This window comes from Pelophylax lessonae (assembly GCF_965119305.1).
Source record: "Pelophylax lessonae genome assembly, chromosome: 11".
NCBI lineage: Eukaryota > Metazoa > Chordata > Amphibia > Anura > Ranidae > Pelophylax > Pelophylax lessonae.
In genome coordinates this window covers 32,910,335-32,937,086 of record NC_138778.1, presented here as the reverse complement: position 1 = coordinate 32,937,086, position 26,752 = coordinate 32,910,335, and the positions used below count along the sequence as shown (strand labels likewise).

Sequence of the window (26,752 nt, the reverse complement as noted above, 5' to 3'; positions counted from 1 at the left end):
TAGAGAAGATCTGTAAAGAAGAGTGGACCAAAATCCCTCCTGAGATGTGTGCAAACGCGGTCACTAACTACAAGAAACATCTTACCTCTGTGCTTGCCAACAAGGGTTTCTCCCTTATGTACTAAGTCATGTTTTGCTTGGGATCAAATACTTATTTTACTCACTGAAATGCAACTCATTTTATAACGTTTGTGTTTTTTCTGGGATTTTAGTTGATATTCTGTCTCTCTTTTAAAATACAAAAGCTAAAAATGATAGGCCCTTGATTTCTTTGTAAGTGGGCAAACTTACAAAATCGACAGGGGATCAAATCATTTTTTTCCCCACTGTATATAGTAAATAACTCAATAAGCTTTTTCTCATTTCCTTGGCTCAACCTGCTATGTTCTGTATCTTTTATATAAAAAGAGTCAATTTTTTAAATTAAAATAATCATTAAATTTTTTAATAAACACAACATATTACAAAGATACAAAGGACAGCAGCACAGCTGCAATAAATAGAGAGCAATAAAGTCTTTTAAGCAGCACAAGTCAGTAAGGATTGACCTGCAAAATCTTGCTGAACAGGTACCAAACCATTTAAATATCCTTTTTTAAAGTTTGTTAGTTTTTTTTTTTTTCTCATTTTGAGAAAAATGATCACAGTTTCATCTCCCAGTCAGTGAAGTGGCTTGACAGAACTGTAGCAGAGGAAATTAGTCTCTATGGTTTCCACAGATGTTTTCTCTCTGTTGACTTTGAGTCCTTGTCTTCTGTCATGTACATGTATGAGCTGACCGCTTCTCTGAGTCCTAAGCTGACCGGGCAATCTTCACTCAGGTTGCTGTCCTCAGCAAACAATGCAGAGCTGAAAAATGAAAAAAAAAAAAAAAAATGTTATATTTTTAAGACTTCTACCTGTTATATGTATCATTTTTATTTTTTAAGGTGGACTTATCATCAAGTATATTTTTTCATGTTAAGTTCATGCATGCTACATAAAGTGTAAAGCTAGCCATTCATAAATAGAATTTTGACTGATTGTTCAAATGTATTTCTGAAAAATTATTCATCATAGAATTCAATCATGCCATCATTTATTCTACAAATTTCATTTGAAAGCAATAACATTTTTTATCTAAATCCATTGCTGATGTTTTATATTTAAACCACTTGACCTCCAGAAGATTTACCCCCCCCCTTCATGACCAGGCCATTTTTTCCTTTACAGCACTGCGTCACTCTGACAATTGCGCGTTCGTGCAACGCTGTACCCAAAAAAAATGTATGTCTTTTTTTCCCCACAAATAGAGCTTTCCTTTGGTGGTATGTGATCACCTCTGAATTATTTTTTTGTGCTATAAACAAAAAATACTCGACAATTAAAAAAAAAAAAATATATATATATATATATATATATATATATATATATATATATTTGGTGGTATTTGATCACCTCTGCATTTTTTATTTTTTGTGCAATAAACAAAAAATACCTGACAATTAAAAAAAATAAATATATATATATATATATATATTTGCTGGTATTTGATCACCTCTGCATTTTTTATTTTTTGTGCAATAAACAAAAAATACCCGACAATTAAAAAAAATAAATATATATATATATATATATATATATATATATATATATATATATATATATATATTAATTTCTGCTATAAAACATATCCAATAAAAAAAATTTAAAAAATCAAATTACTCATCAATTTAGGCCAATATCTATTCTGCTACATATTTTTGGTAAAAAAAATTCCAATAAGCGTATATTGATTGGTTTGCGCAAAAGAAATTGCATCTACAAACTATGGGATATGTGATACTCTAACTGACCATTGCGTAATCGTGCAACACTTGACCCAAATAAAATGTCTTTTTTCCCACACATACAGCTTTCCTTTGGTAGTATTTGATCACCTCTGCATTTTCTATTTTTTGCGCTATAAACCTGACATTTAAATTAAAAAAAAAAAATGATATATCTATTTTTTTTTAAAGTTCTGCTATAAAACATATCTAATAAAATAAAATGTAAAAAATCTAATTTCTTCATCAATTTAGGCCAATATCTATTCTGCTACATATTTTTGGCCAAAAAATTCCAATAAGCATATATTGATTGGTTTGCACAAAAGTTATTGCGTCTACAAACTTTGGGATATGTTTATGGAATTTTTATTTATTTTGTTATTTTCTTGCTATTACTGGCGGCAATCAGGGACTTATAGCGGGACTACAATATTGCAGCGGACAAATCGGACACTAACTGACACTTTTGACCCTTTTTTGGGAACCAGTGACACTACTACAGTGATCAATTCTAAAAACATGCACTGTCACTGTACTAATGACACTGGCTTGGAAAGGGGTTAGCATCAACAATTAAAAAAAAGAAAAAGAAATTATATATATATATATATTTATTTTTTCTATATTTATAAAAGAAATATATATATATATATATATATATATATATATATATATATATATTTTTTTTTTACTTTCTGCTATAAAACATACCTAAAAAAAAATAAATAAACAGTAAAAAATCAAATTTCTTCATCAATTTAGGGCAATTTGTATTCTGCTACATATTTTTGGTAAAAAAAAAAAAAAATCCCAATAAGCGTATATTGATTGGTTTACGCAAGTAGTTACAGCGATATATGGGATATTTTTATTTATTAATTTATTTTCACTAGTAATGGCGGCGATCGGGGACTTATAGCGGGACTGCGATGTTGCAGTGGACAATTTGGACACTAACTGACACTTTTTGGGGACAAGTGACATTATTAGTGATCAGTGCTAAAAAATATTCACTGTCACTTGACTTACGACACTGGCTGGGAAGGGGTTAACATCAGGGGCAATCAAAGGGTTAAATGTGTGCCTAGCCTGTGGTAGTGCACTGTGGGGGAGGTGCTTTTTTATAGGGGAAGGCATAGATTCTTGTCTCTGCTTTGCAGGAACACAGGATCAATGCCTTCCCTACTGACAGAACAGCAATCTGCCTTGTTTACACAAGCAGACCGCCGTTCTGCCTTGTATTGAATGATTGGCTGGTGCTAGCGGACATCTAGTCCGTGGTACCCGCCGCTGGGCTCCCGCTGTGTTTCATCACAGCGGGAGTGAGCCGCCGGCGTGCATTCATGCACCCTACCTGGAAGAGCCGGATCACGTATATATATATATATATATATATATATACACACATGTTCCGGGGCACACAGGTGCTGCCCTGTAGCAGCAAAACTGCTACGGCTGGACCTGAAGGGATCAGGATGTATAGGATTGATATAATAGAACAAGTGCAATAGGATCCAATGGGCTTCACACATGAAAACTGCATCCACTTTATTAATAATCTTCAAAATGCCATCTACAGCAAATGCCATCTACAGTGGGAGCAAGGAAACCTGATTACCGCGTTTCGTTAAAAATGTATTCATGACTAATCTCCAGCAGTGCAAAACACACTGACTGTGTTTCCTTGCTTCCACGGGGTACACATCGCATCCACCAGGACCCACCGATCATTCTCAGGAGAGGCAGAACGGTGGTCTGCCTATGAAAATAAGGCAGACCGTCGTTCTGTGAGAGGGGAAGACAGAGATCTTGTGTTTATGCTAAGCAGAAACACGGATCTCTGTCTTCCTCCAGTCAAAGCACTCCCCCCACACAGTCAGTAAGTACTCCCTAGGAGCACACTTAACCCTTTGCTCACCCCTGATGTTAACCCCTTCCCTGCCATGTACAGTGACAGTGTTTTTTTTTTTAGCACTGATCACTGTAATAATGTCAAAAGTGTCAGTTAGGTGTCTGATTTGTCCGCCGCAAAGTCAAAGTCCCGGTAAAAATTGCTGCTCGCCGCCATCGCTAGTAATAAATAATAAAAATAAAATTCCATAAATATATCCCATAGTTGGTAGACACGATAACTTTTGCACAAACCAATCAATATAGCTTATTGAGATTTTTTTTAAATCAAAAATATGTAGCAGAATACATATTAGCCTAAATTGATGAAGAAATTAGATTTTTCATTTTTTATTTTTTAGCTAAATTGATAAAAAAGAATTGATGAAGAAATTTGATTTTTTACATTTTTTTTATTGGATATGTTTTATAGCATAAAGTAAAAAAATATAGTTTTTTTTTCCAGAATTGTTGGTCTATTTTTTCATTTATAGCGAAAAAAATAAAAACCACAGAGGTGATCAAATAACACCAAAAACTCTATTTGTGGAAAAAAAAAAGAATATGAATTTTATTTGGGCACAGCGTCCCACGACAATTGTCAGTTAAAGTAACGCAGTGCCGAATTGCAAAAAATGGCCTAGTTGTTAAGGGGGGTTAAACCTTTCCGGGGCTGAAGCTTGGGCACAATTAGTGAAAGTTCCACTTAAAATAACAGTACTCACCTATCTAGATCTCTCCAGTTGAGTGTTGGTTTCCTTACAATGATTGGCTGAGAGCTCGGAACTACTGGAGGGATGAAGCCTTGTACGATGCATGGGTCCTTCAAGACGCAGCAAATACCGTCTGAAATTTCTATAAAAAGATAAAAGAAAAGAAAAACAAATTCAACATAATGTTTCTACTTAAAGGAAAATTCCACTTTTGTTAAAAAAATCGACATATTTTACAATGTTAGATGTACATGTTTGTAAATGTAAAATATAAAAAAATAAATAAAAAAACTTACTATGTAATTGCAGACACTAAAATAAAGTTCACCATTTTTTTCTCAACAAAACTGGACTAAAACAGTGAAGGACCACCCCCAAGACTGATAATTCCATGGTCGTGGTAAATCGAATCAGGTGGAGCCTGTGGCATAATCTTCCAACCCAGAAGGCGATGAGTGGCTTCCTGGTGAGATGATGCCAATCCACTATCTTTGAGGGGGCAAGGTGTACATATTTTGGAGGTGGTCTTAGGCAAGCAAAAAATAATACAATTTTCTTTGACAGTGTTGATGGGGGAATCCCTCCCACAACGCTATTGTGTTTTGCTGGCAGGCAGCCTGGCAGTTATAGCCACTGGCATACAAATAATCCAACAGGCTGGTTGTATGGATGACGATCAATGATTCGACTTTCGTACAACCAACCTGCCCTTGGATGGATCGAATCTAGACTGGTCCCTGCTAAACCGGCCGAAATTCAAACCATCTATGGCCGGCTTTACTGTTCTGCACCGGTCTAATAGTGCACTAATCTATTTACGTGCATTTTCATTCTTTTATATGTTAAGGAAATGGAAGGCATGACAATGTTTTTTTTTTTTTTTTTTTGAGTTGAGGAGCTTACCATCTGGAAAAAAGTATAATTATTTCTGCTGTACCATACTAGAAGATTTACAGAGAGAGTGGTCTGGTGGTCATTTCTGAGATATCCTAAGGAGGTGTTTGAAGTCCCTTAAAGAGGTAGTAAACTCTGCTTTTGAACTATGAAGCCTATAATAAGGCTTACCTGTGAATACAGTGAATATCTCCTAAAGTTGAGGTTTTTAGGAGATATTCACACTGGAAGAAGCCAGTGATGTCACCGACGCATACACACTTAGCTTTGAAGGGAGGGCATGCCATCCCTTCAGAACGCTGTGCTGCAGCCATGGATTCCGTGTGCATTCTCAAGAATGATGTCATTGTGGCTCAGCCAATCAAACAACCGAAGTCTGAGAACCCAGAAGGAAGACCAGATGAGGATTAAAGCCTTGTCAGCATTGACAGCACGCCACGGGAGGGCTTCATTTTAAGGTAAGTCTTCCATACTAGCACATGATGGCTTAAACCAACTGGGAGCCAACGTTTTTCTGTTTTCTTAAGGCAGTTTATCGCTGTTTTAAAGAGGAAGGCGCATTGTGACCTACATAGGTCAACATCTCCATATGAGAGCACAGAGTGAAAGGTGGTGGAGTTCACATGGCACATATTTAATGAAAAATACTTATGAGCACATAGGTAGAGAAATATTTATTCACATGGATAAAGAAAATGGACTGTTGATTTATTCTGGTGTGTATGCACTATTTGGGGCCCAGCATGGACATCAATTATGGATTATATACAGGCATTAAATTGTGCTTAAAAGAGGAATTTTGTTTTTTCAATGTTTGTTCAATTTAAAGCGGAGTTCCACCCAAAAGTGGAACTTCCGCTTTAGGTATTCTAACCCCCTGACATGCCACATTTGGCATGTCATTTTTTGGGGGGGGAGCGGGTACCTAGTTTTGACAGGTACCCGCTCCCACTTCCGCTCGGAGCGCCGCGGCGCCCTGAACGGAAGTTCTCCTCTCCCCCTCCCTCCCTGCAATCTTCTGGGACATGTCAGAGGTCCCAGAAGATTGCCAGCCAATCAAGACGCGCAGCGCGACTCGCGCATGCGCAGTGGGTACCCGGCTGTGAAGCCGCAAACTTTCACAGCCGGGTGCCCACAGCAGTGATGCCGGCACCAAGGGAGAGGATTGAGGCTTCGGGCGGCCGCATCGCTGGACCGTTGGACAGGTGAGTGAAATGGCTGGAACTCCGCTTTAATGTTTGTTGATTCATGAAATCAATTTTTTTATACACAGCCTAGCCAAAAAAAAAGTCGCCATCTGGAATTAATTAAGCAGCTAACTAAACTAAGCATGCAGTAACTATCCTATTGGATTGTTATTGCATGTGCCCAAAGAATGAGGTCAGCTGACTACCTGAATATACTGAATGACCAGGTTATTCCATCAATGGATTCTTTCTTCCTTGATGGCACGGGCATATTCCAAGATGACAATGCCAGGATTCATTGGACTCAAATAGTGAAAGAGTGGTTCAAGGAGCATGAGACATCATTTTCACACATGGATTGGCCACCACAGAGTCCAGAACTTAACCCCATTGAGAATCTTTGGGATGTGCTGGAGAAGGCTTTGCTCAGTGGTCCGTCTCTCCCATCATCAATACAAGATTTTGGTGAAAAATGAATGCAACACTGGACGGAAATAAATCTTGTGACATTGCAGAAGCTTATCAAAACAATGCCACAGTGAATGCATGCCATAATCAAAGCCAACTAAATATTAGAGTGTGTGACCTTTTTTTTTGGGGGGCAACTTGTTTTTTGGCCAGGCAGTGTATATAAGGTTATGCAGTTTATGGATTATATGTGTATGTATATTAAGGGCAATATTTAACTGAATTGGGCGTGGGAACACATCTTGCAGAGTTTCTTTGAAAGTAATTGATTGCACATGAATTAAATCAAGTAATTGATTGCACATAGGGCTATTTTGATTATAATTGATAATGCCATGGTTGCTGGTAAATTTAATCTGCCTTCTTAAAACTCTTGGGTAACCCAGTGCTGAATTCTCAGCTTCACCTAACAACCACAATCAATGCATAGCTACATTCTAGTGTACAAGCCTTCCTATCAATCCTCCATAATGTAGAAAAAGAAAGACCCGTCTAGATAACTGTCATACCTTCATAAAGGCTTTTTTGAGGTCAAAGACACAAACTATTGCTGGGAGTTAATCATTGAAGACTCAAAAACTGGCTGGTGATTCAACACACACTGATTCCTATCCCAAACTAAGGTATCAATGTTGGGTGTGGTTGGCAGCCTTCTTCTACTTCAGTGCACACTAAATTATGTGAGAACACTATGGGGTCTACTTATACGTTTTTTCACAAAAGATTCACACAACTTCCACCCAAAATTCACATATTTTCTATTTGAATCTAATTGGAAAATTGTATGAAAGTTAGATGCCAATGTAACACATACAGTACATGCGGCCTTATGGAAGGGGGCCTTATTTCCGTGGGTCCACATATATGTGTAGCTCCTTTTGTGCTGGAAGCGCACCACACGGCACGCTCCCAGCACAGAGACCATGGTTTCACTGAGAACCTCGGACCCCGTACTAATGATCGTGACCCGAATCTCCCGATTCCAGGTCACCTGATCACTCTGGTTCCTCTGATTGGCTACCACAGTAATCAGTCACTGTGAAGTCTGCCCCAGTGTGTTTTTTTTTTTTTTTTGTGAATGGAGAGGAAGATACAATGTATCTTTCTCTATTCTTGCAGAAAAAAATAAAGAAAAAATACCAAAATCAAGGTTTGAACTAGGTCAGTGCCAAGGTTAATGTTTGGGTCAAGTAGGGGTCAAAGGTCAAGGTCAGGGTCAGTATATTTTGGGCAGGATTTTTTTTTTTTAAATCAGCATCAATGTCAGCTAATGTCAGTGTGTTTTAGGTAAGACAAAAAAAAAAAAAAAAAAGCATAATAAATACTATTGTTTCTGGGCTGTAATTCGGGTACAAACAACAAATACCATACACATATGTGGTATTGCTGTGATCGTCAAGAGCAGGAAATTTCTTTTGGGTTGTTCTGCAGTGGTAGGTTATGGTAGTAACAAGGAATATACAGCTACATTTAAAAATATATATATATATATATTTTTCCTATTTTGAGCCAGTTTTTCTTTGATAATAAACAAATCTCAAGAGATATTCATAATGATTTACTACCAAATGAAAGCCCAATTTTTCCTGAAAAAAAAAAACAAGGTAAAATCCACCTGGATGCACAAAGTAGTTGTGATGATTTGTACGGTTTTCCTAACACATGTCAAAATTGCAAAATTGTGCTTAGGCATTTAGATTTGTTTTACCCTTAGGTGCAAAGGGGTTATTCTTATGTGAAAACATTCATAAATAAACCCATAGGAGACAGACAATGCACTCTTTTCAATCTTCAGCCAAATCTGAAGCTTGGTCTTACCAGAATAGTAGTCCACTATGTCCTGAAGGGTAGGGAAAGTTAGACGAGGCGATATATACAGCCACCCATTCTCTAGTTGATGGATACGATAATGTTTGATGGAATCCCGAGTAACTTGATTGGATCTTTTAACTGACAGACTGTAACATCCTGTGGGGCAACCAAAAGATTATATGTATAAAATGACGTAGAATGTATGTTCAACACTGGAAGTATCTTAGTAAATTAGGGACAGTATTTCAAAAAATGCAATAAGCAAAGCAAGGTCCATTAGGACATGGATGAGGGAGTTTGGGGTGAAGGAACTTGACTGACCTCAACCCAGTATAACATTTTTGGGAAGAATTAGAGCACAGACTGCGAGCCAGGCCTTCTCGTCCAATATCAGTGCCTGACCTCACAAATGCGCTTCTGGAAGAATGGTCAAACATTCCCATAGACACACTCCTAAACCTTGTGGAGAGTTGAAGCTGTTATAGCTGCAAAGGGTGGGCCAACCCAATATTGAACCCTACGGATTAAGACTGGGATGCCATTAAAGTTCATGTGCCTGTAAAGGCATTCATGTGCGTGTAAAGGCGTGTAAAATAATTCAGCTTTATATAATTCAATACTTTTGGTAATATAGTTTTTTTTAAGCTGAAGTGTGCATGAGGCCTAATGGGGTCCCCTCCTACCCAGGCCCCATAGCAGAGGTGCAGACCATCATCATTAAGCCACTTGGTTTGAGCATATTTACCCCTGGAGTTGTGAATGTTACACATAGTAGTAGTAATATAATATATAGTAAAATTTTGAGTTAGGTGAATCAATAACCTGAAGCAGTTAGGATATTATCCAGTAACCTACAACAAAGGGACAGCAGAAAGAGTCGGCATACTGAGACAAGACTACACAGCACCTGTGTATGTACACCAGGCTATTTGGTTTCCTGTTACTAATGTCTTCAATGCATCATTTCCACAACTCGCACCACATTTTGTTTGACAGGTGTGAGGACTTCCTGAGGGCAGATGACAAGCGCGAGATGTTCTGTATAAAGTGTAGCTTTTAGACCCTTTGTTATATCTAAGTCAGATCTCTGTACAGAACGGTAAAAATGAACTCCGTTTTTTTTTTTTTTTCCAATGTACAATACACAATCAAATGTTCCTACAGGCATCCCATAACTAACTTTATCTGTGTATTGCTGGCTTCCATAAAAAAATGCTAGTTACTTGGCTGTCTTTGGTTTCAATACTTCTGAGACACTGACCCAGCTAAATTACAGTTCTCAATGCTGCCAGATTCTCATGATAGCCAGGGAACTAGTATTTTAAGAAGAAGAAGCCGACTTGTCATTTCCCACTGAAGGTTCCTTTAAGGAGCGGTTTAACCACTTCTGGACCAGAAGGATTTGCCCCCTTAATGACCAGGCCATATTTTGCGATTCAACACTGTGTTACTTTAACGGACAATTGAGCGGTCGAGAGACGCTGTACCCAAATAAAATTGATATCCTTTTTTTTCCCATAAACAGAGCTTTCTTTTGGTGGTATTTGATCACCTGTGCGATTTTTATTTTTTGCGCTATAAACAAAAAAAAGAGCGACAATTCTGAAAAAAAAAAAAAATATTTTTAACATTTTGCTATATAACATTCCCAAAAAAAAATTTAAAAATCTAATTTTTTTAACATTTTAGGCCAATTTGTTTTCTGCTACATATTTTTGGTAAAAAAAAAATTGCAAAAAGCGTATTTTGATTGGTTTGCGCAAAAGTTATCGCGTCTACTAACTATGGGAAAGATTTATGTAATTTTTATTGTGTTTTTTTTGATCTGCGATTTTTTGTGGGACTGCGACATTGCAGCGGACAGATCGGACCCCCTGACTGACATTTTTGACACTTTTGGGGGAACCAGTGACATTACTACAGTAATCAATGCTAAAATGCACTGTTACTGTAATAATGACACTGGCAGGGAAGGCTTTAACAGTGTGGGTGATCAAGGGGTTAAATGAGTACCTAGGGGTGTGTTTCTAACTGTGGGGGGGCGTGGCTTGTGAAATGATCACAGAGACTTGTGTTCCTATATAGAAGGATAACAGGAGCTCTGTGATCATTCCAGGGAGAAGAACGGTCAGCTGTGTTTACAACAGCTGACCGTCCTCTCTCAGTGGGGAACGATCGCGGGTGTCAGACGGCAATCAGAGCCGCCTGCCCCATGCTTTGGCTCCCCCGCTAACGAGCGGAGGCGGGAGCATGCCGCCGCCGGCACGCACTCGCCCCCTAGCTGCAGGCACGCGCGACCGACGTGGACCTACGTTGGTTTGTGCAGGACTGGCTGCCTGCCGCAGTATAACTGCGGCAGGTGGTCGGCAACAGGTTATGTAAAGTCAATCACGTTTATCATTTTATCAAACAACTTTTTTTTCAAAGAAATAAATAACTCGATTGCAAAAATATTGCACTGGTGAGAAATCAAGATTCTTTTTTTTATGCGTTAGTTATATAATAATGTGTTTTTACCTAATCAATAAATATTATAAAAAAAGAACAAGAAAACACTGCGCTAAAGTGAAAATTAAGCTGCCAGCACTAAGAGCAAACATACACACTCCAAAAAAGATAAACTCCCAGGGAGTGATGTCACTAGCTTTCAGTAACCACGCCCACTTGCTTCTCTTTGACACAGCAGGAAGAGGAATTGAAGTCATGTGACAGCACAGAAAACTGCAGAAATCAGACTATCTGTGACGAAACCCGTAGGGGGTCTACGGCGGTGACGTTATCACGTTCTTTCCACCCGATTGGCTGATTTACATTAGGAGCCGAATACACGAGGTGAAGCCCACAGGAACGCCGCTATACACATGCTGTTTACATCTTGGATCTTGTAAGTGCAATCTCTATTTACCTATTAAAGTGGTATTCTTGGAAGCGCTCTTTGTCTTATATTTTCTGGGATTCGATTGTGCCTACTGAACAGGGCTCTACCCTTACGTTCCATGAGAGACTTATTGGTATTCATTGGCTCCATTTGACCACCTATAATTTAGTGGTCTTACAATCTGGTAAGCAGATTCTACTATTCACTTTAGGTGTGAAGTTACCATTCTGAGTCACCCTTTCTTGAATATTTACATCTGTCATCACCGGTGGTTTCTTCCCTGCTGTGACTAATCCTGTGGAATGGTGTCTCTATACACTGTAATCAATGTTATAGCTCTGTTTAGACCTATGCAGGTGCAACGGAGTGCGCACGCAAGTTGTTGTGCATTTTTATTTTCTTTAGGGCAGCTCGTTCATTTCAATGGCCTCCCCTATGCATTAAACATCCACGAAAGAAGTGCACAAAGCTTTTGAGAAACCATGCTGCACCAAAATGCATGGTATTTTGTTACAATGTATTTTAGCGTGTGAAAATTCACACATGTTAGCTATACACTTGGGGGGTGCCATTAAGAATTAAAGGCTGCTCATTTTTGTGCATTCTGGGAAAGTGCGCAATTTTGCACCTGATCTCACAACACACAATGTAAACCTAGCCTTAACCAATATTCCTTTTTTCACAAAACAATATTTTATTTTTATATGCACATTAAATTGCTAATTTTTTCAGCTTTCCTCATCTGCACCTCTCCTCAAAACTTGAAGTGTTACTAAACCCAGGAGCCTGCATTCACTATATCTGATCTCCCACAGTATACAGAACATGGAAATGCAATTATTTTAGTAAATTTAAACTGCTAAATACCTTTTCTCATCAGCAGTATATAGCAGTCTTGTGACTTCTATCAATGTTTGGTTAAAGCTTGTAGGAGGAGTTTGCATTGTCCCCTGACTGTCCTATGATGCTGCATGACCCCTGACTTTCTGTCTAGACAGTACTGATTGGCCCTGTGCTGATCACACGCACCCTCCCCAAAAAAAAAAAACTCTCTAGCAATACACACCACACTGAGCAAGTGCAGAGCGCCCCCAAGGCTCTGTGCTGTCAGCAGATGGATTGGGGACAGTAAAGGGGAGGATCAGAGAAGACAGGATCAAACAGCCCTTTTACACAATGCTGATGATTAACCCATTAGGCTCCACAGTGAGTATATCAAGAGCGCTTCACTGCATTTACACACTGATTTTTCTATTGTGGGTTTAGTAACACTTTAAAGTGTATCCAAATCCAAAAACATAAATGTAATATATTGCAGCTTAAAGTGGAGGTCCACCCAAAAGTGGAAGTTCCGCTTTAGGAACTCCTCACTCTCTTTCATGCCACACTTGGCATGTCATTTTTTTTGAGGTGGGGTACCTAGTTTTGAAAGGTACCCGCACCCACTTCCACTCAGAGTGCCGCGGCACCCCGAACAGAAGTTCTCCTTTCCCCCTCCCTCCATGCAATCTTCTGGGACACGTTCCAGAAGATTGCCCGGCCACTGAGGAGGCGCAGTCCCAACTCCAGCATGCGCAGTGCACAGCCGGCTGTCAAGCCGCAAGCTGTCACAGCCGGGTGCCCAAACTTGTCATGCTGGGGAGAGAGGGTTCGGGTGGCTGCATCACTGGATCCTTGGACAGGTGAGTGTTCATTAAAAGTCAGCAACTAAACCTTTTGTAGCTGCTGACTTTTAATAAACACAAAAACTACTGGAACAACGGTTTAAAGTCCTTAAATGTGGTAGCTGCATTCGTTTTCTTTTTTCAGGCTTTTTTTCATTTCTTTTCACAAGGGAATTCTGCTAGTTACATTCATCTTGTTACCCTAGGACAGAACACCTTCCCCTCTCCTCCTCTCCATAACATAGGGGGGAGGTGTTCTGTTGTCCACAGAGAGAGAACAATGCTATCTGGTAACAGACAACACAGGCGGAGAGCACAAGAAGTTATCGGCTCAACAGATCTCTGGCAGAGCATCCGTTTTTTTTTTTTCATTTTTTTCACTCATCAAACAAAAATGAGGAAACGTTTTTTTTTTATATAACACTAAACTTGATCAATGGCAAAAAAAAGTTGGTGAGTTGGAGACATCATTTTTGTAGTTATTATTGACATTATTATATGTTTTCCAATAAATATAGTAGGAATCATAAAAATGGTTGTGTCTTTGTATAATAAGTAAAATATGCTTTTTAGAGAAGACTTTGTTTATTACTTTCTTCAGCTAAGAATTCTGAACGCATGAAACTCCTCCCTGAAAACCTTGGTCTGATACAATATACCACTGTGTGGGCGTGTGGGGTCTCAAACTTAAGTTTGTTCTATTACACATAACACATTTTAATGAATGTACTTTAAAAAAAAAAAAAAGGAAAACAAAAAAGGTGTCACTGAGTAGGAGTGTGCAGCTGTAAAAGTAAAATTTGTTAGCATTGAACCGAGAATCTGCACACTTTTGCAGGAGAACCGTATCTAAGCGTGAGAATAAAAATATAATATACTGTAGCTTACCAGTACCTAGATATGGTGACTGCCTTAGTTTTTTTTTTTATACTATTTTATTTTATTTTTACCCAGTGATCTGGCCAGAAACAAACTTTCTATGTTAGGGTGGCCAGAAACGCACTTTCTATTTTAGGGTAGCATTGTCAACCTATGGAAAGGGTCGTTGTTTTTTTTTTTTTTTACTATTTTATTATTACCCAGTGATCTGGCCAGAAACAAACTTTCTATGTTAGGGTGGCTAGAAACACACTTTCTATTTTAGGGAAGCCAGAAATGCACTTTCTATGTTAGAGATGCCAGAAACACACTTTCTATGTTAGGGTGGCTACACTCACTCCTCCACTGTATCTGTGGAGGAACAGAGAAGCCACCCTTACAGAAGCATTGTCAACCTATGGAAAGGGTAGTGTTGGATGAATATGTAGATTAAGATGAACTTTACATAACTAACTAACAATTTAGAACCCAACGCCAACTAACACTTTTTAACCACCATCTTTCCCAAGCATATTCTGACACTTCCCTCCTACATGTAAAAATCTACTTTTTTTTGCAAGAAAAATACTTAGAACCCCCATACATTATATATATATATATATATATATATATATATATATATATATTTTTTTTTTTTTTCAGAGGCCCTATAGAATAAAATGGTGGGTGTTGCAATTTTTTATGTCACACTGTATTTGCGCAGCGGTTTTTCAAACGCAATTTTTTGGGGGAAAAAAAACACTTTTATCAAAAAAATCAAAACACTAAAGTTAGCCCAATTTGTTTGCATAATGTGAAAGAGGATGTTACACCGAGTAAATAGATACCTAACATGTCACTCCTCCACTGTATCTGTGGAGGAACAGAGAAGCCACCCTTACAGAAGCATTGTCAACCTATGGAAAGGGTAGTGTTGGATGAATACGTAGATTTAGATGGACTTTAAATATGTAACTAACAATTTAGAACCCAACGCCAACTAACACTTTTTAACCACCATCTTTCCCAAGCATATTCTGACACTTCGCCCCTACATGTAAAAATCTACTTTCTTTTTGCAAGAAAAATACTTAGAACCCCCAAACATTTTATATATATATATATATATATATATATATATATATATATATATATATATACATATATATATATTTTTTTTAATTAATTTATTTATTTTTTTGCAGAGGCCCTATAGAATAAAATGGTGTGTGTTGCAATTTTTTATGTCACACGGCATTTGCACAGCGTTTTTTCAAACGCAGTTTTTTTGGAAAAAAAAACACTTTCAGAAACTAAAAAAAAATCAAAACAGTAAAGTTAGCCCAATTTGTTTGTATAATGTGAAAGATGATGTTACACCGAGTAAATAGATACCTAACATGTCACTCCTCCACTGTATCTGTGGAGGAACAGAGAAGCCACCCTTACAGAAGCATTGTCAACCTATGGAAAGGGTAGTATTGGATGAATACAAAGATTTAGATGGACTTTACATAAGTAACTAACAATTTAGAACCCAACGCCAACTAACACTTTTTAACCACCATCTTTCCCAAGCATATTCTGACACTTCCCTCCTACATGTAAAAATCTACTTTTTTTTTTGTTTGCAAGAAAAATACTTAGAACCCCCAAACATTATATATATATATATATATATATATTTTTTTTTTAGCAGAGGCCCTATAGAATAAAATGGTGGGTGTTGCAATTTTTTTATGTCACACGGTATTTGCCCAGTGTTTTTTCAAACGAGATGTTTTTGAAAAAAAAAAAACACTATTATAAACTAAAAAAATCAAAACAGTAAAGTTAGCCCAATTTGTTTGTATAATGTGAAAGATGATGTTACACCGAGTAAATAGATACCTAACATGTCACGCTTTAAAACTGCGTCTGCCCGTGGAATGGTGGCAAATAATGGTGCTTAAAATTCTCCAACTCTTTAAATGCCTTTACTAGTTTAGAGGTCCACAGGAGCTCTGGAGCTAAAGTGATTGCTCTTACTCTGACTTTTGTGACAATATCTCACATGTGTGGTGCGAGCATTGTTTACATATGCGTGTGGGAGTAACGTATACGTTCGCATTTGCACGTTAGCACGGTGGAGCTTTCAATTTTATTTATTATTTATTTTATTTTTTAAAAAATTTTTTTGCACTTACTTTATTGCTATCACAAGGGATGAACAGCATCCCTGGTGGCAGCATAGGTTGTGAAGTGGTTAAGCAGTTACAGACGAATGTACTTCAAACTTACATACATAATATACTTCAAAAGTTCTGTTGCTTTTAACATTCGATTTTGGAATTAATGGAATTTTGTTCATTTGATAAAAAATTCCCATTTTGCCCTGTTGAATTTTTTCATCACTGCAGTAGAATACGAATGTCAGTTGGACCTTACTAACCATTAGAAAATCAAACAAAAAAAAAAAACTTTTCAAACTAAATTCTAATGCTGTATGCCCAGCTTAATTGGCACAAGTTTTCCTATAGTTACACTTAGAAGTGTGTGTAAACACTACCTATAAACTACTCCTATTTGATCCCTTTTGGGGCTCTTAAACACTGCAGTTTAAAAATGCAGCCCATTGTTTACAATGTGCCTGTTCACACAGGTGCGTAAACAAGTGTTGCGAATTCTTTAGTAAAAAAAAAAAAAAAACATCTGCTTTCCCGGTCAGTATTTTGTGGCGGTACATGCAAAAATGCGCATATGAGCATAAATATTTACGATTTTTGCCATAAGGGATTTATTGTACACGCAAAAGCGCATACGTGCAAATACGCAAAATACGCAAATGCGTGTAACACCAACGACTGAAATTACACCCAGAAATGCTGATGCTTAAACATCAGCACAGTGTGCAGGAGGCTGAGGTCTGGTAAATTTACAGTGAAAATGTTTTGGAAAATACCTGTTGATCCTATCAGAAATCTTGCGAGCTGATGCTCTGCCTCTGCTGACTATAGTCATATGGACAAGGGGAGACGGGCAGAACCCTGTAGTCCTATGCTTTTTTCAGTTGCCCTCATACAGTAGGGCAAATGAGTGTTGTCATTCTAGGACTGGAAGTTTGCCATCAGGTAAAAAAAAAAAAAAAAATGTAAAAAATAAAAATAAAAAAATCAATGCAGCCACCACATTTGAGGACATAAAAGCTGCAATATAGTCAATTTTCATTTTTTGGTTTAGATTTAGATTTGCTTTAAGTGAGGTTTAGTGAAATACAAATACATTCTATGTATAATGTGTTTCTTGAAATTAGAAAACCCCAATTTGAAAACATCACCTTCATGAAGGACTTTGATTTATTAATGAAAAGCAAAACGTGTTTTTTATTGTTTCTTGTCCTCTTGGTTAAACAATTTTGATCATTTTAATCATCAAGGATAATAATCAAATAACTTCTCTCTTGATACTAAATGTCTTTTTATGTTTTAATATACTAATGTATCCCATGCTATCGTATATTATCGAGTAAATCCAACCTATCATTAGATATGGAGTCTGCATTCGTTTTCTTTGGCTTTCTCCCCTCTGTTTTCACCTGGTGATCTGGGCAGTAACGCACCTTTTGTATTAGAGCACCCTCACTCTGGATGAAGGAGCATCTTTGGACAACACCCCTGCCAGTATTAAATGGTCTGTCTAATCTCCGTAGCTGCAAGAGAGCTTTTTCTGTTGAAAAACAACAGAACAACAGAATTACTGGCCAGATCACCCGGTGAAAATAAAAAGAAAGCCTAGAAAAAGAAAAACCGAACGCAGCCATCACATCTAAGAATTGGTAAAGTGCAATATAACAAATGTTTTCTTTTGGGTTTAATACTACTTTAAAGTTTGCCTAAACTCAACCCAAGAACAAAAATGTAATATATTGCAGCTTACTGGTTCTTACATGCGGTGGCTATATTATTATTATTTTTTTTTTACAGATAAGTACATTTTGTAGAGGTACAAAAATATCCCAGTTGATTCCCTTACCAATCTTGTGTCCTTGTAATTTCCCATTCACTGAATTGAAATCACAAGCACCATTGTCAGCTTTATTATCTATCTTTGTGAATGATAAAGCAATATCCATCTATTTAATGGATATAAGGAGTGGGGAGGTGTTTGTAGTCCAAGTCAGGACATCAGCCTTGTGAAAATGCTGTTCCTCTATGAGTACAGTGCAACAAGTAAGCTTTGTCACAGTAGGACAGAAAGAATGTTATTGGCAGATTTCTCAGGTCACAATTAAGGGGAAAAAAGGCCTGAAAGCAGAAAGCTAATGCAACTACCACAACTAGGAAACTAGGAACTGAAATATATTAAATACATTTCAAGCAGAATTAACATTTAATTAAAAGTTTATGCAAGGATTGTATGTATTTGAATATGAAAATAATAAAAAGTCAAGACATGCTAAATGTGTAAAACAAACTTGCAATGCACTTGCTTTTTTTCTACAACTTTTTCGTTAAAACAACAACAAAAAAATGTGTTTAATGCACATTCAAATTTACAAAGTAAACATTTACTTTATAAAGCCAAGATCTGAACTTTTTGGTGGGTTGTGTTCCACCACCCTTATGTATAACTTTTTATTATTAGATTCTGTTTTTTTTTTTATTTAATAACATTCTTTCTTATTTCTACAGTTTTTTTGACACCATAGAGTCTCAGGATACCAAAAAGACCCAAAAATGAAGCAAGCTGCTGTATAAGTGCAAATTGATTTGTAAAAATATTTTTCTTTATGATATTCTGGGTTTCTTCTGTCATAACACAATGTCAAATAATGTGTTGGGGCAATGGACTTGCCCCGCACCCATTACCGTACCCAATTTCACAAACTACACCCACAACTACAGCAATAAACAATAAATAGCAACTCATTATTACCCTGTACAAAATAATCACTTCTGAGAGTTATATTAAGTATGTTATTTTTATATGTCATACTTTTCAAGTTGAAATGTTTTTAAGAGGAAGAACAAAATTATAAATTTAACAGTATTTACCTCTTCTAGTTTCACTTTCTCGGATCAAGAAGGAACCAGTTCTGTTGCTGCTCATCAAGAGCAACTCTTCTGCTTTTTCCCGATTTATACCTTTGAAAAGCCACCTTTAATAATAAGGAACTTGTGGTTAGGTATTATTCTGTTCCCTGCATAGCACATGGTACTTTTTAAATGTCTGCACAAATCAAATGTGGATGTGGTAATCTTCTATTCCCTTTTTTTGGCAGTCACATTTAAAGGGAATGCACAGGTAATCCAATATTTTTTTATATAGTTTAAATATAGATCAACTTGAAGAAAATAATTTTCTCAAGTTTAAAGCTTTAAAATGTAGTTTTTACATATAACTTTGCCAATATATACATACACATTTGTACTACACTGTGATTGTGCTTTATTGTTCCTTCTCACATTGGAAGTCTGTGAGTTGGCTGACACATTGTAAACAATTTTTTTCCTATTTTGTAGTACACTATATTGTCAAAAGTATTGGGACACCTGCCTTTACACAATTTTAATGGCATCTCAGTCTTAGTTTGTAGGCCCACCCTTTGCAGCTATAACAGCTTTAACTCTTCTGGGAAGGCTGTCCACAAGGTTTGTGTCTATTGGAATGTTTGACCATTCTTCCAGAAGCGCATTTGTGAGGTCAGGCACTGATGTTGAACGAGAAGGCCTGGCTCTCAGTCTGTGCTCTAATTCATCCCAAAGGTGTTCTATCTGGTTTAAGTCTGGTCTCTGTGCAGGCCAGTCAAGTTTCTTCAAACCAAAAACTTGCTGATCCATGTCTTTATGGACAATATAGTGTATATCTAAAACTGTAAAGCTCTCTTTAGTGACTAATACAAAAATAAAATATGGAACAGCGTGCTTGAAAAATGTGGAAAAATATATAAAAGTTACATGATAATAATAATTAAACTTTGCATCTAAGGAAAATACGCTGTGCTAATACACAAATGCTGCTGCCAGCATATAGAGCTTGCAGAACTTTTCTTAACAGACCTGGGAATGCTTATGGGAAGTAAGTAAGAAGAATGGCACAGTTCTGCTCCTTCGTGATCAATACTGACAATTAATAAGAGTTAGTGCAGATGGTGAAAATAGACATGTTTCGCAATGGTGCTGGATACTGGCAAGTATGAACTGCTTATAAATAGTGCTTTTAATGTCTCTTTGTTGAATGGAGCCTTCCTTTTTAGTTAAACCAGAATTCTTATTCAAAGTGCAAGCATTAATTAACTGCAAACTTACCTGTTATATACTTTAGCAATATAATCCCTAGGCATGTAACATTCTCTTCCACTTGTAACAGACATCACTTTCCACCATTCGCCATCCCTAGAAAACATTGACATTTAAGTAAAGTATTAATTTATTGAAAAAAGTCAACCAAACCAACATAAATATATCACTGGACTGTCCATATTTCCTGCAGCTAAAGAAGAGTCAATGTTTCTGACAAAGCTGGTTTGAGAAACCAGTTAGGTAAAATTACCCACTTTCTAGGTAATAGTTCTTGCCTCTCTTTTTATAGTCAATATTACCCAGACATTTGAAATAACAATTGCAATGAGAACTAGACGAATAAATGTTGCCTAAGGGGATATGCCTCAACTTTAAAAAATATCTGCATTGCAACCTAGGCTTGCCACACACCCATCAGTTTGAAAGATCAAAGTGATTGAAGATATAAAATAGTGGTCTCAATCCACTATAAGGAGACAGGATCAAAATTCTCTTGGTTGAGCGCAGAAGAAAAATATGATTGTTTCATGAGAAAAGTGCAGTATTTTTTTCTATTTCATTTTTCTATAGCCTGTATCCACTTTTGACTTCTCAATTGACCGAAATCTGGTGGTCACTGAAACTTGTGGGATTGTTTAGTTTCCGATGATTACTTGAGTCCATAGTGTATTGGGTGTGGCTGTTTTGTTCTAGACCCATGAACCCTGGAGCAGAGAGATTGTGAGGAGACTGCATCTTTTGATGGTCTAGGCCAGTGGTATCCATAGCCCCATGGGGTGCGAGAACCGAATGATTGGGTTATAAGACTGGATGAAGAATTTTCCAAAATGTTATTAAACTAAATTATTATATAACATGGATTGAGGTCATGAGGCTAATAACTAATCAGTGATCAGCTCACTATGGACATCTTCCCTGTTCACAGTATAGACAGTTGATATATTGGTATGGTTGGAGAACATTGTTAGCATCTGTATTTCAGTTTCAAACTTGATTGCACAAAAGCCACAGTGAAAATGTCTCTAACCATAGCTAACTTGTGTATTTGTGATTTGCCCTTTTTATATAAATAATAAGATAACCTCCTTATGTTTTTGTTTCAGCTGTTCTTTTCCTAGGTATCCATATGTTAAGTAAAACCAAGCTATTGGCATTTTTTTAAAGTCATAGATGTACCCAATAGGAGTGGTGATGATGATGATGACTTTGACAGTTTGCTGAATGGGGTATGGGGACATATTGAGCAATCCAATTGAGGTTTGTAATAGTAAAAAAAAAGTTAAGAACCCCTGAATTGAATGCATCTTTATTATAATTTGCAAAGATCGACTCATCTGCTAAATCAAAGAAGATCCATGTGTACTTCTAATTTAAAAGCTGGCTTTCTATAGAATTTAATTTTGCAATATCATTGTCTGGCTGCAGAAGAAATACCAACTGACATACTTTGTTGAGGTTGTTTACCTAAACTGTGCCTAGATGATAAAACTTGTTTTCTGATTGCACCTCATCCAGGCTGGTCAGGAAAAAACAAGAACATTTGAGGTCACTTACTCTGAGAGAACGTTTAACTGCTCTCCAAGTCGAACGCTTAAATCGCTTTGACCACTGGCTGGAAAGTTGTACAAAGCCACAAATATGCACTTGTCTGCTACTGAAAAACAAATAAACATCATTTGCACCGTACTTGCTAAAGTTGTGACGTACAAAATGTACAGAAACTCAGTTTGACAACAAATTATGCAATGACTTCCTCTATACTAAAATAAGGAGTTAAATCTGGACTCCAGCCAAAACCTTTTTTTGAGCCTTGAAAGCTATTTTGAAGGGTTTGAATCTTTGTTTTATTAAACACTGGGCACTATTATTTTCCAGCGTAGAGCTTATAAAACCAAAGCAAGCGTCGCTAAGATCGTATTCACACCGGAGTGATAAATAGTCCCACTGCTGGGGATAAATGCTAATTTTCTCCTAAAGGTAGAGCGAATAAGCAGTGCTATACCTACATTATTCTTTGCCCCCGCAGGCTTCCGCACACTCTACAACTGGTCTCCCAAAGCCACTTCTCTTGACTGTCCCACAGGTCACAGGCTTCCAACATAATCACATAAAATGCAGGACTAGAAGTCCTTCAATATAATGTACATGAGGACAGTGAGAGCCTGCCCTCATCTCAGAGTGTCAGAGAGCAGAGGAGAGTGCCAGGGGAATGAGGAGTAAGGAAGTATAGCTGTTTATTCAACCCAATTTTACTGGAAAGTAACTAGCAAGTTAAATATTCAGGCTTAAAAAAATATCTATTAAGCTCAACAAAAAGTAAAAAAAAAAAATACAATATAAAAATAAGAAACACAGACATTAAAAGAAACCTTAGGAGGATTAACCCTTCCCCACCTTATTGTTGAACAGACTTGGCCTAACTTCCCAACAGGAAACAGAAGGCTTGAGCTACAGTGGAAATTTTTTTCTCTTCACGCAGACCCCCAGATCGCAGAGCAGCCAAGTACAAATGAAGGCTATCCAAACAAGTACCTAAATTTGACTTGGTAGAATCTGTCCTGTTAATTGAAGCTTAGACCAGGAGATGGAGAAACAGCAGTCAGTTGTGCTGCAGCGCTTATGTGCTAATAAAGGGGGGAGCTGCTCCCTGGCTTGTTCCCTGCTACCTCAGTGCCCCTTATCTATTGTTCTTATGGAGTTGAACCTCCAGGATAGGGGAGTCCATGTGACCTCTCCCATGTGACAGTGCCCGAGTAACTAATCTCCTGGCCCTAACACTGTAACATGAAGTGGAGTGGTGACCTTGTCAACCAAGGTAAGCTCTGACACTATCCAACACTGTAGCTTATCCTGGTGGACTGCTGCAGTGGGGAGGGAGTGGGGATAGGGGAAAATGCTTTACTAGAAAGGTAGGGGGATATCAGCAGACACTGTTGTCTCCCCTTAAATTGGCAAAATGACAGTGGGGTTGATTTACTCTGCATAGAAACCAATCAGCTACCAGGTTTTTGTCAAAGCTTAAAAGAACAAGCTGAAGTTAGAAGCGGATTGGCTACCATGCACAGCTGCACCAGATTTGAGTAAATAAACCCCACTGTTCCTTTAAGTAGTTTCTTTAGTGCCGGTTCACACTACGTCGCTCCGACTTAGGGGGCGATCTGTGAAGTCGCGTGCAGCGCGACTTCGGCGCGACTTGCACGGACTTCATAAAATGAATGTCAATGTAAGTCGCCTCCAGGTCACCCCGAAGTAGTACAGGACCCTTTTTCTAAGTCAGAGCGACTTGAGTCGCTCCTATTAGAACCGGTCCTGTACTACTCAATGGACCGCGACGGTGCACGACTTGCCAGGCTGACCAAGTCGCCTGACAAGTCGTATTAGTGTGAACCGGCACTTAAGGTGAACCCTACAATAATAATAATTACATTGATGTGCTCACTGAAAATGCACTTTATTTTTCATTTACCAGTGCATAGTTGCCTCATATATTCCATCGCTTTGAAACATATTCCTTTTGTAGGCGATTTTGTTCTCTTACGCAAATTTTGATTCAAAAGCTACGGGCAAGTATTACCACCTTCTACCCAATTTGCATATTGAACCAACGTCTTTCATTATGACTACTCGAATACATGAGTAAATCATTAAAAAGTTGAGGAATAAAAAAAGCCAAGGACACCACATTTGATTACCCCAGCTCTGTGAATAAGAGATGGAAATTATTAGGCCTATTTTATCAAAGGGATTTTAGTTTTGGGTGGATTCCACCATCACCTCAGCATTTATTCCTTACTCTAACCTAATGATGCAATTATTATAAGAGGTCCATCTTTTATTCTCCACAGCGGGACACAGAAATACAATGAGAAACCCCAAGAGATAGAAGAGGTGATTAAGCCCAACAGTGTTATACAAAACTAAAATAAGGAGGATATTGGGGTCACCATTGCTGACCTCTCCTGAAAATTCTAGTTGAATGGATGTCATGTTTACATGAAGGTAAGGACCTCTGTCATTTGTGATCTGCACACTCATACCAGGACAGCCACTCACAACATATTGAAGCCAGAGGATCAATATGACTTCCAGGCAACTAGCATTTTCAGAAAGAGGTCAGCAATGGCATATTCCTCCTTTTTTTTATTTTTTAAAGCTAAACCTAAAACTTAACATTCATATAGAACTCTACAGTATGAAATATATAGATATGAAAGAGATATAATACATTTACCAGTGATTTCTTAAGTGATCTTACCAGCAATGTTTGCTTGAGAGTTGGCTAGAGTTGTCTGAATCGCTGAATATCCTCTTTTGCTGGGTAAGCTCCCCATTGATCTCGTTGACTCAGTTGTAGAAATTCTTAGGTAATGTAAATCTGTCAGGAATCAGAAGCATGTTAATATACAAATCCCTGGTTTATCCTTTAAATGTGAAATATATATATATATATAAGATAATTTTTTTTGTGTTCCAGGTAAAGGTGTTGTGTTTTTGCTAGTTTGAGAACAATGGGTATGAAGCACTGGATATTTGGTTGTTTCTAGTCCATTATCAAGGAAAATGGCTTGATTCATGGAGCATAATGCTCTGGCTATGGCAGTTAAAATACAACGGGGGCCTTAGCAGGGGGGAGCAGCTCAGGAAGAATCCAAAACATCTAGGACAGCCATTTTTAACAAGGGTTCCTCCAAAGTTTGTTAGGCGTTACTTGAGCTGGAATCTTTGGCTGACAGACATTTGATGGTGCCTTCATAGTTCCAGGGCCAATGCCACTTGGCAGAGTCAGCAGCATGGAACCAATGATATCTATTTGTAAGAGTTTAGTTCTGATCACCACTGTAAGGGGGACATTTTTTCCACTGACCACCAAAATAAGGGGCATTTTCTCCCTGATCCCTAATTAATTGGTATTAGCAATGGTTCCCTAAGTCCTGAAAATTATTTCAGGGTTTCCTCTGGGGGAAAAAGGTTGAGAAAGGCTGGTCTAGGAGCAGAAAGAGAGCCGCACCAATTTTCAGTCTAGTCCAAAGATATAAGTTGATAAGTCCTTAATCAAAATGACAAAATATGTAACATGGCAATGCATTCGTCAGGGAAATTGCCTTTAAAATCTGGAAATGTTACAGCAATCAAGTGGATCCACTAGGCTGCTGTGTCATTTACACATACCTATAAAAGGCAATTTTCCTGATGAAGGACATGTACAATCCCTGAGACGTCGGGTGTCACATCTTGTGGCTTAAGTGAGCTTCAAAATAAGCATCAAAACAAGCCTTACTGACCTCTGTAGCTGCAGGCATTGTGGAGTAAATGATTGAAAAAAAAATTCTTATCTCTATTCTTGTTTCAGGTCAAACATTGAAACCAATGTAAAAGCATGACAGCCAGGCAACTAACAATTTCAGAAGGAATGGTCAGCGATGGCAGCTTTCTTGTTACCCTTATGACAGATTTCCCTTAAAGAAAACCTTAATTAAGATTCTACTAGGCTGACTGCCATTGTTGAACCTATATGTTGCCTGGTTGACAGTCATTCTCCTGAATGACTAAATACTTTTTCCATGGACCTGTAAAAAGTAGGATCTGGACTTCCGAGTGGACTTCGATTTGACTTGCTGCATGTTTGATTTGGGTCAGGGGTACAGTAAACTCTAAAGCCACAGGGAGCCAGGAAACTAGCATTTTCAGAAAGACTTTTCAGAAATTATGGCCTAAGTACTCCTCCCGGTAGAGGTTTCCTTTAAAGTGGAATAATAATTTGTTGTCAAATATAGGATTTCCTACCACACGCATGCAAAACAGAAATTTTACATGAAACCCAAACTGCACAACAGGCGTCCTATCTTTTTTATTTTCGGTGGAAAATGAATCATATATTTTCCCAGGTGTATGCTGCATGTGTTCCACATTACAAGCATGCTTTAAAGTTTAGATTTGTGTGGGTGATGGGGGAGAACCGTCATTTGATAATGAAGATCAGTCTGTGATAAGTAAATGGAACAAAATTCAAAGAGCCTGCAGACAGTACATTTTATAAGAAAAAAAATTAAGCTGGTCATTAAAATGTAAAAGAAGAATAGAAAAAAAAAAACATCTACAAGGCTGCCCAATAATGCACCAAATGACCAAAGCTGTGTGGACACCTAAACATTACACCTATATAAGCTTGTTGAACAATCCATTCTAAAACTATAGACATTAAAGTATAGAGTGTGTATAGCCAAAACTTTATTTTTGCTTTGCATAGAGTAGGGAAGGGTTAAAACCCATCAGTTGATTTTTTTTGCTGCCTGCAT

General features: G+C 37.6%; 1 protein-coding gene across 1 annotated transcript in view; it reads right to left on the bottom strand.

Annotated features, from left to right (window-relative positions):
• Window positions 1-495: 495 nt before the first annotated feature.
• The window catches only part of SLA2 (Src like adaptor 2), a 43,463-nt gene continuing 17,206 nt past the window's right edge, over window positions 496-26,752 (bottom strand). Inside the window, exons 2-8 of the mRNA XM_082271757.1 lie at window positions 24,712-24,831; window positions 22,011-22,110; window positions 20,463-20,549; window positions 19,209-19,312; window positions 8,782-8,931; window positions 4,427-4,556; window positions 496-849 (exon numbers count right to left, since the gene is read on the bottom strand). Of these exons, the coding sequence (XP_082127883.1) occupies window positions 705-849; window positions 4,427-4,556; window positions 8,782-8,931; window positions 19,209-19,312; window positions 20,463-20,549; window positions 22,011-22,110; window positions 24,712-24,787 (792 nt within the window). The 5' untranslated portion in view covers window positions 24,788-24,831 and the 3' untranslated portion in view covers window positions 496-704. The remainder of the gene's footprint in view (window positions 850-4,426; window positions 4,557-8,781; window positions 8,932-19,208; window positions 19,313-20,462; window positions 20,550-22,010; window positions 22,111-24,711; window positions 24,832-26,752) is intronic.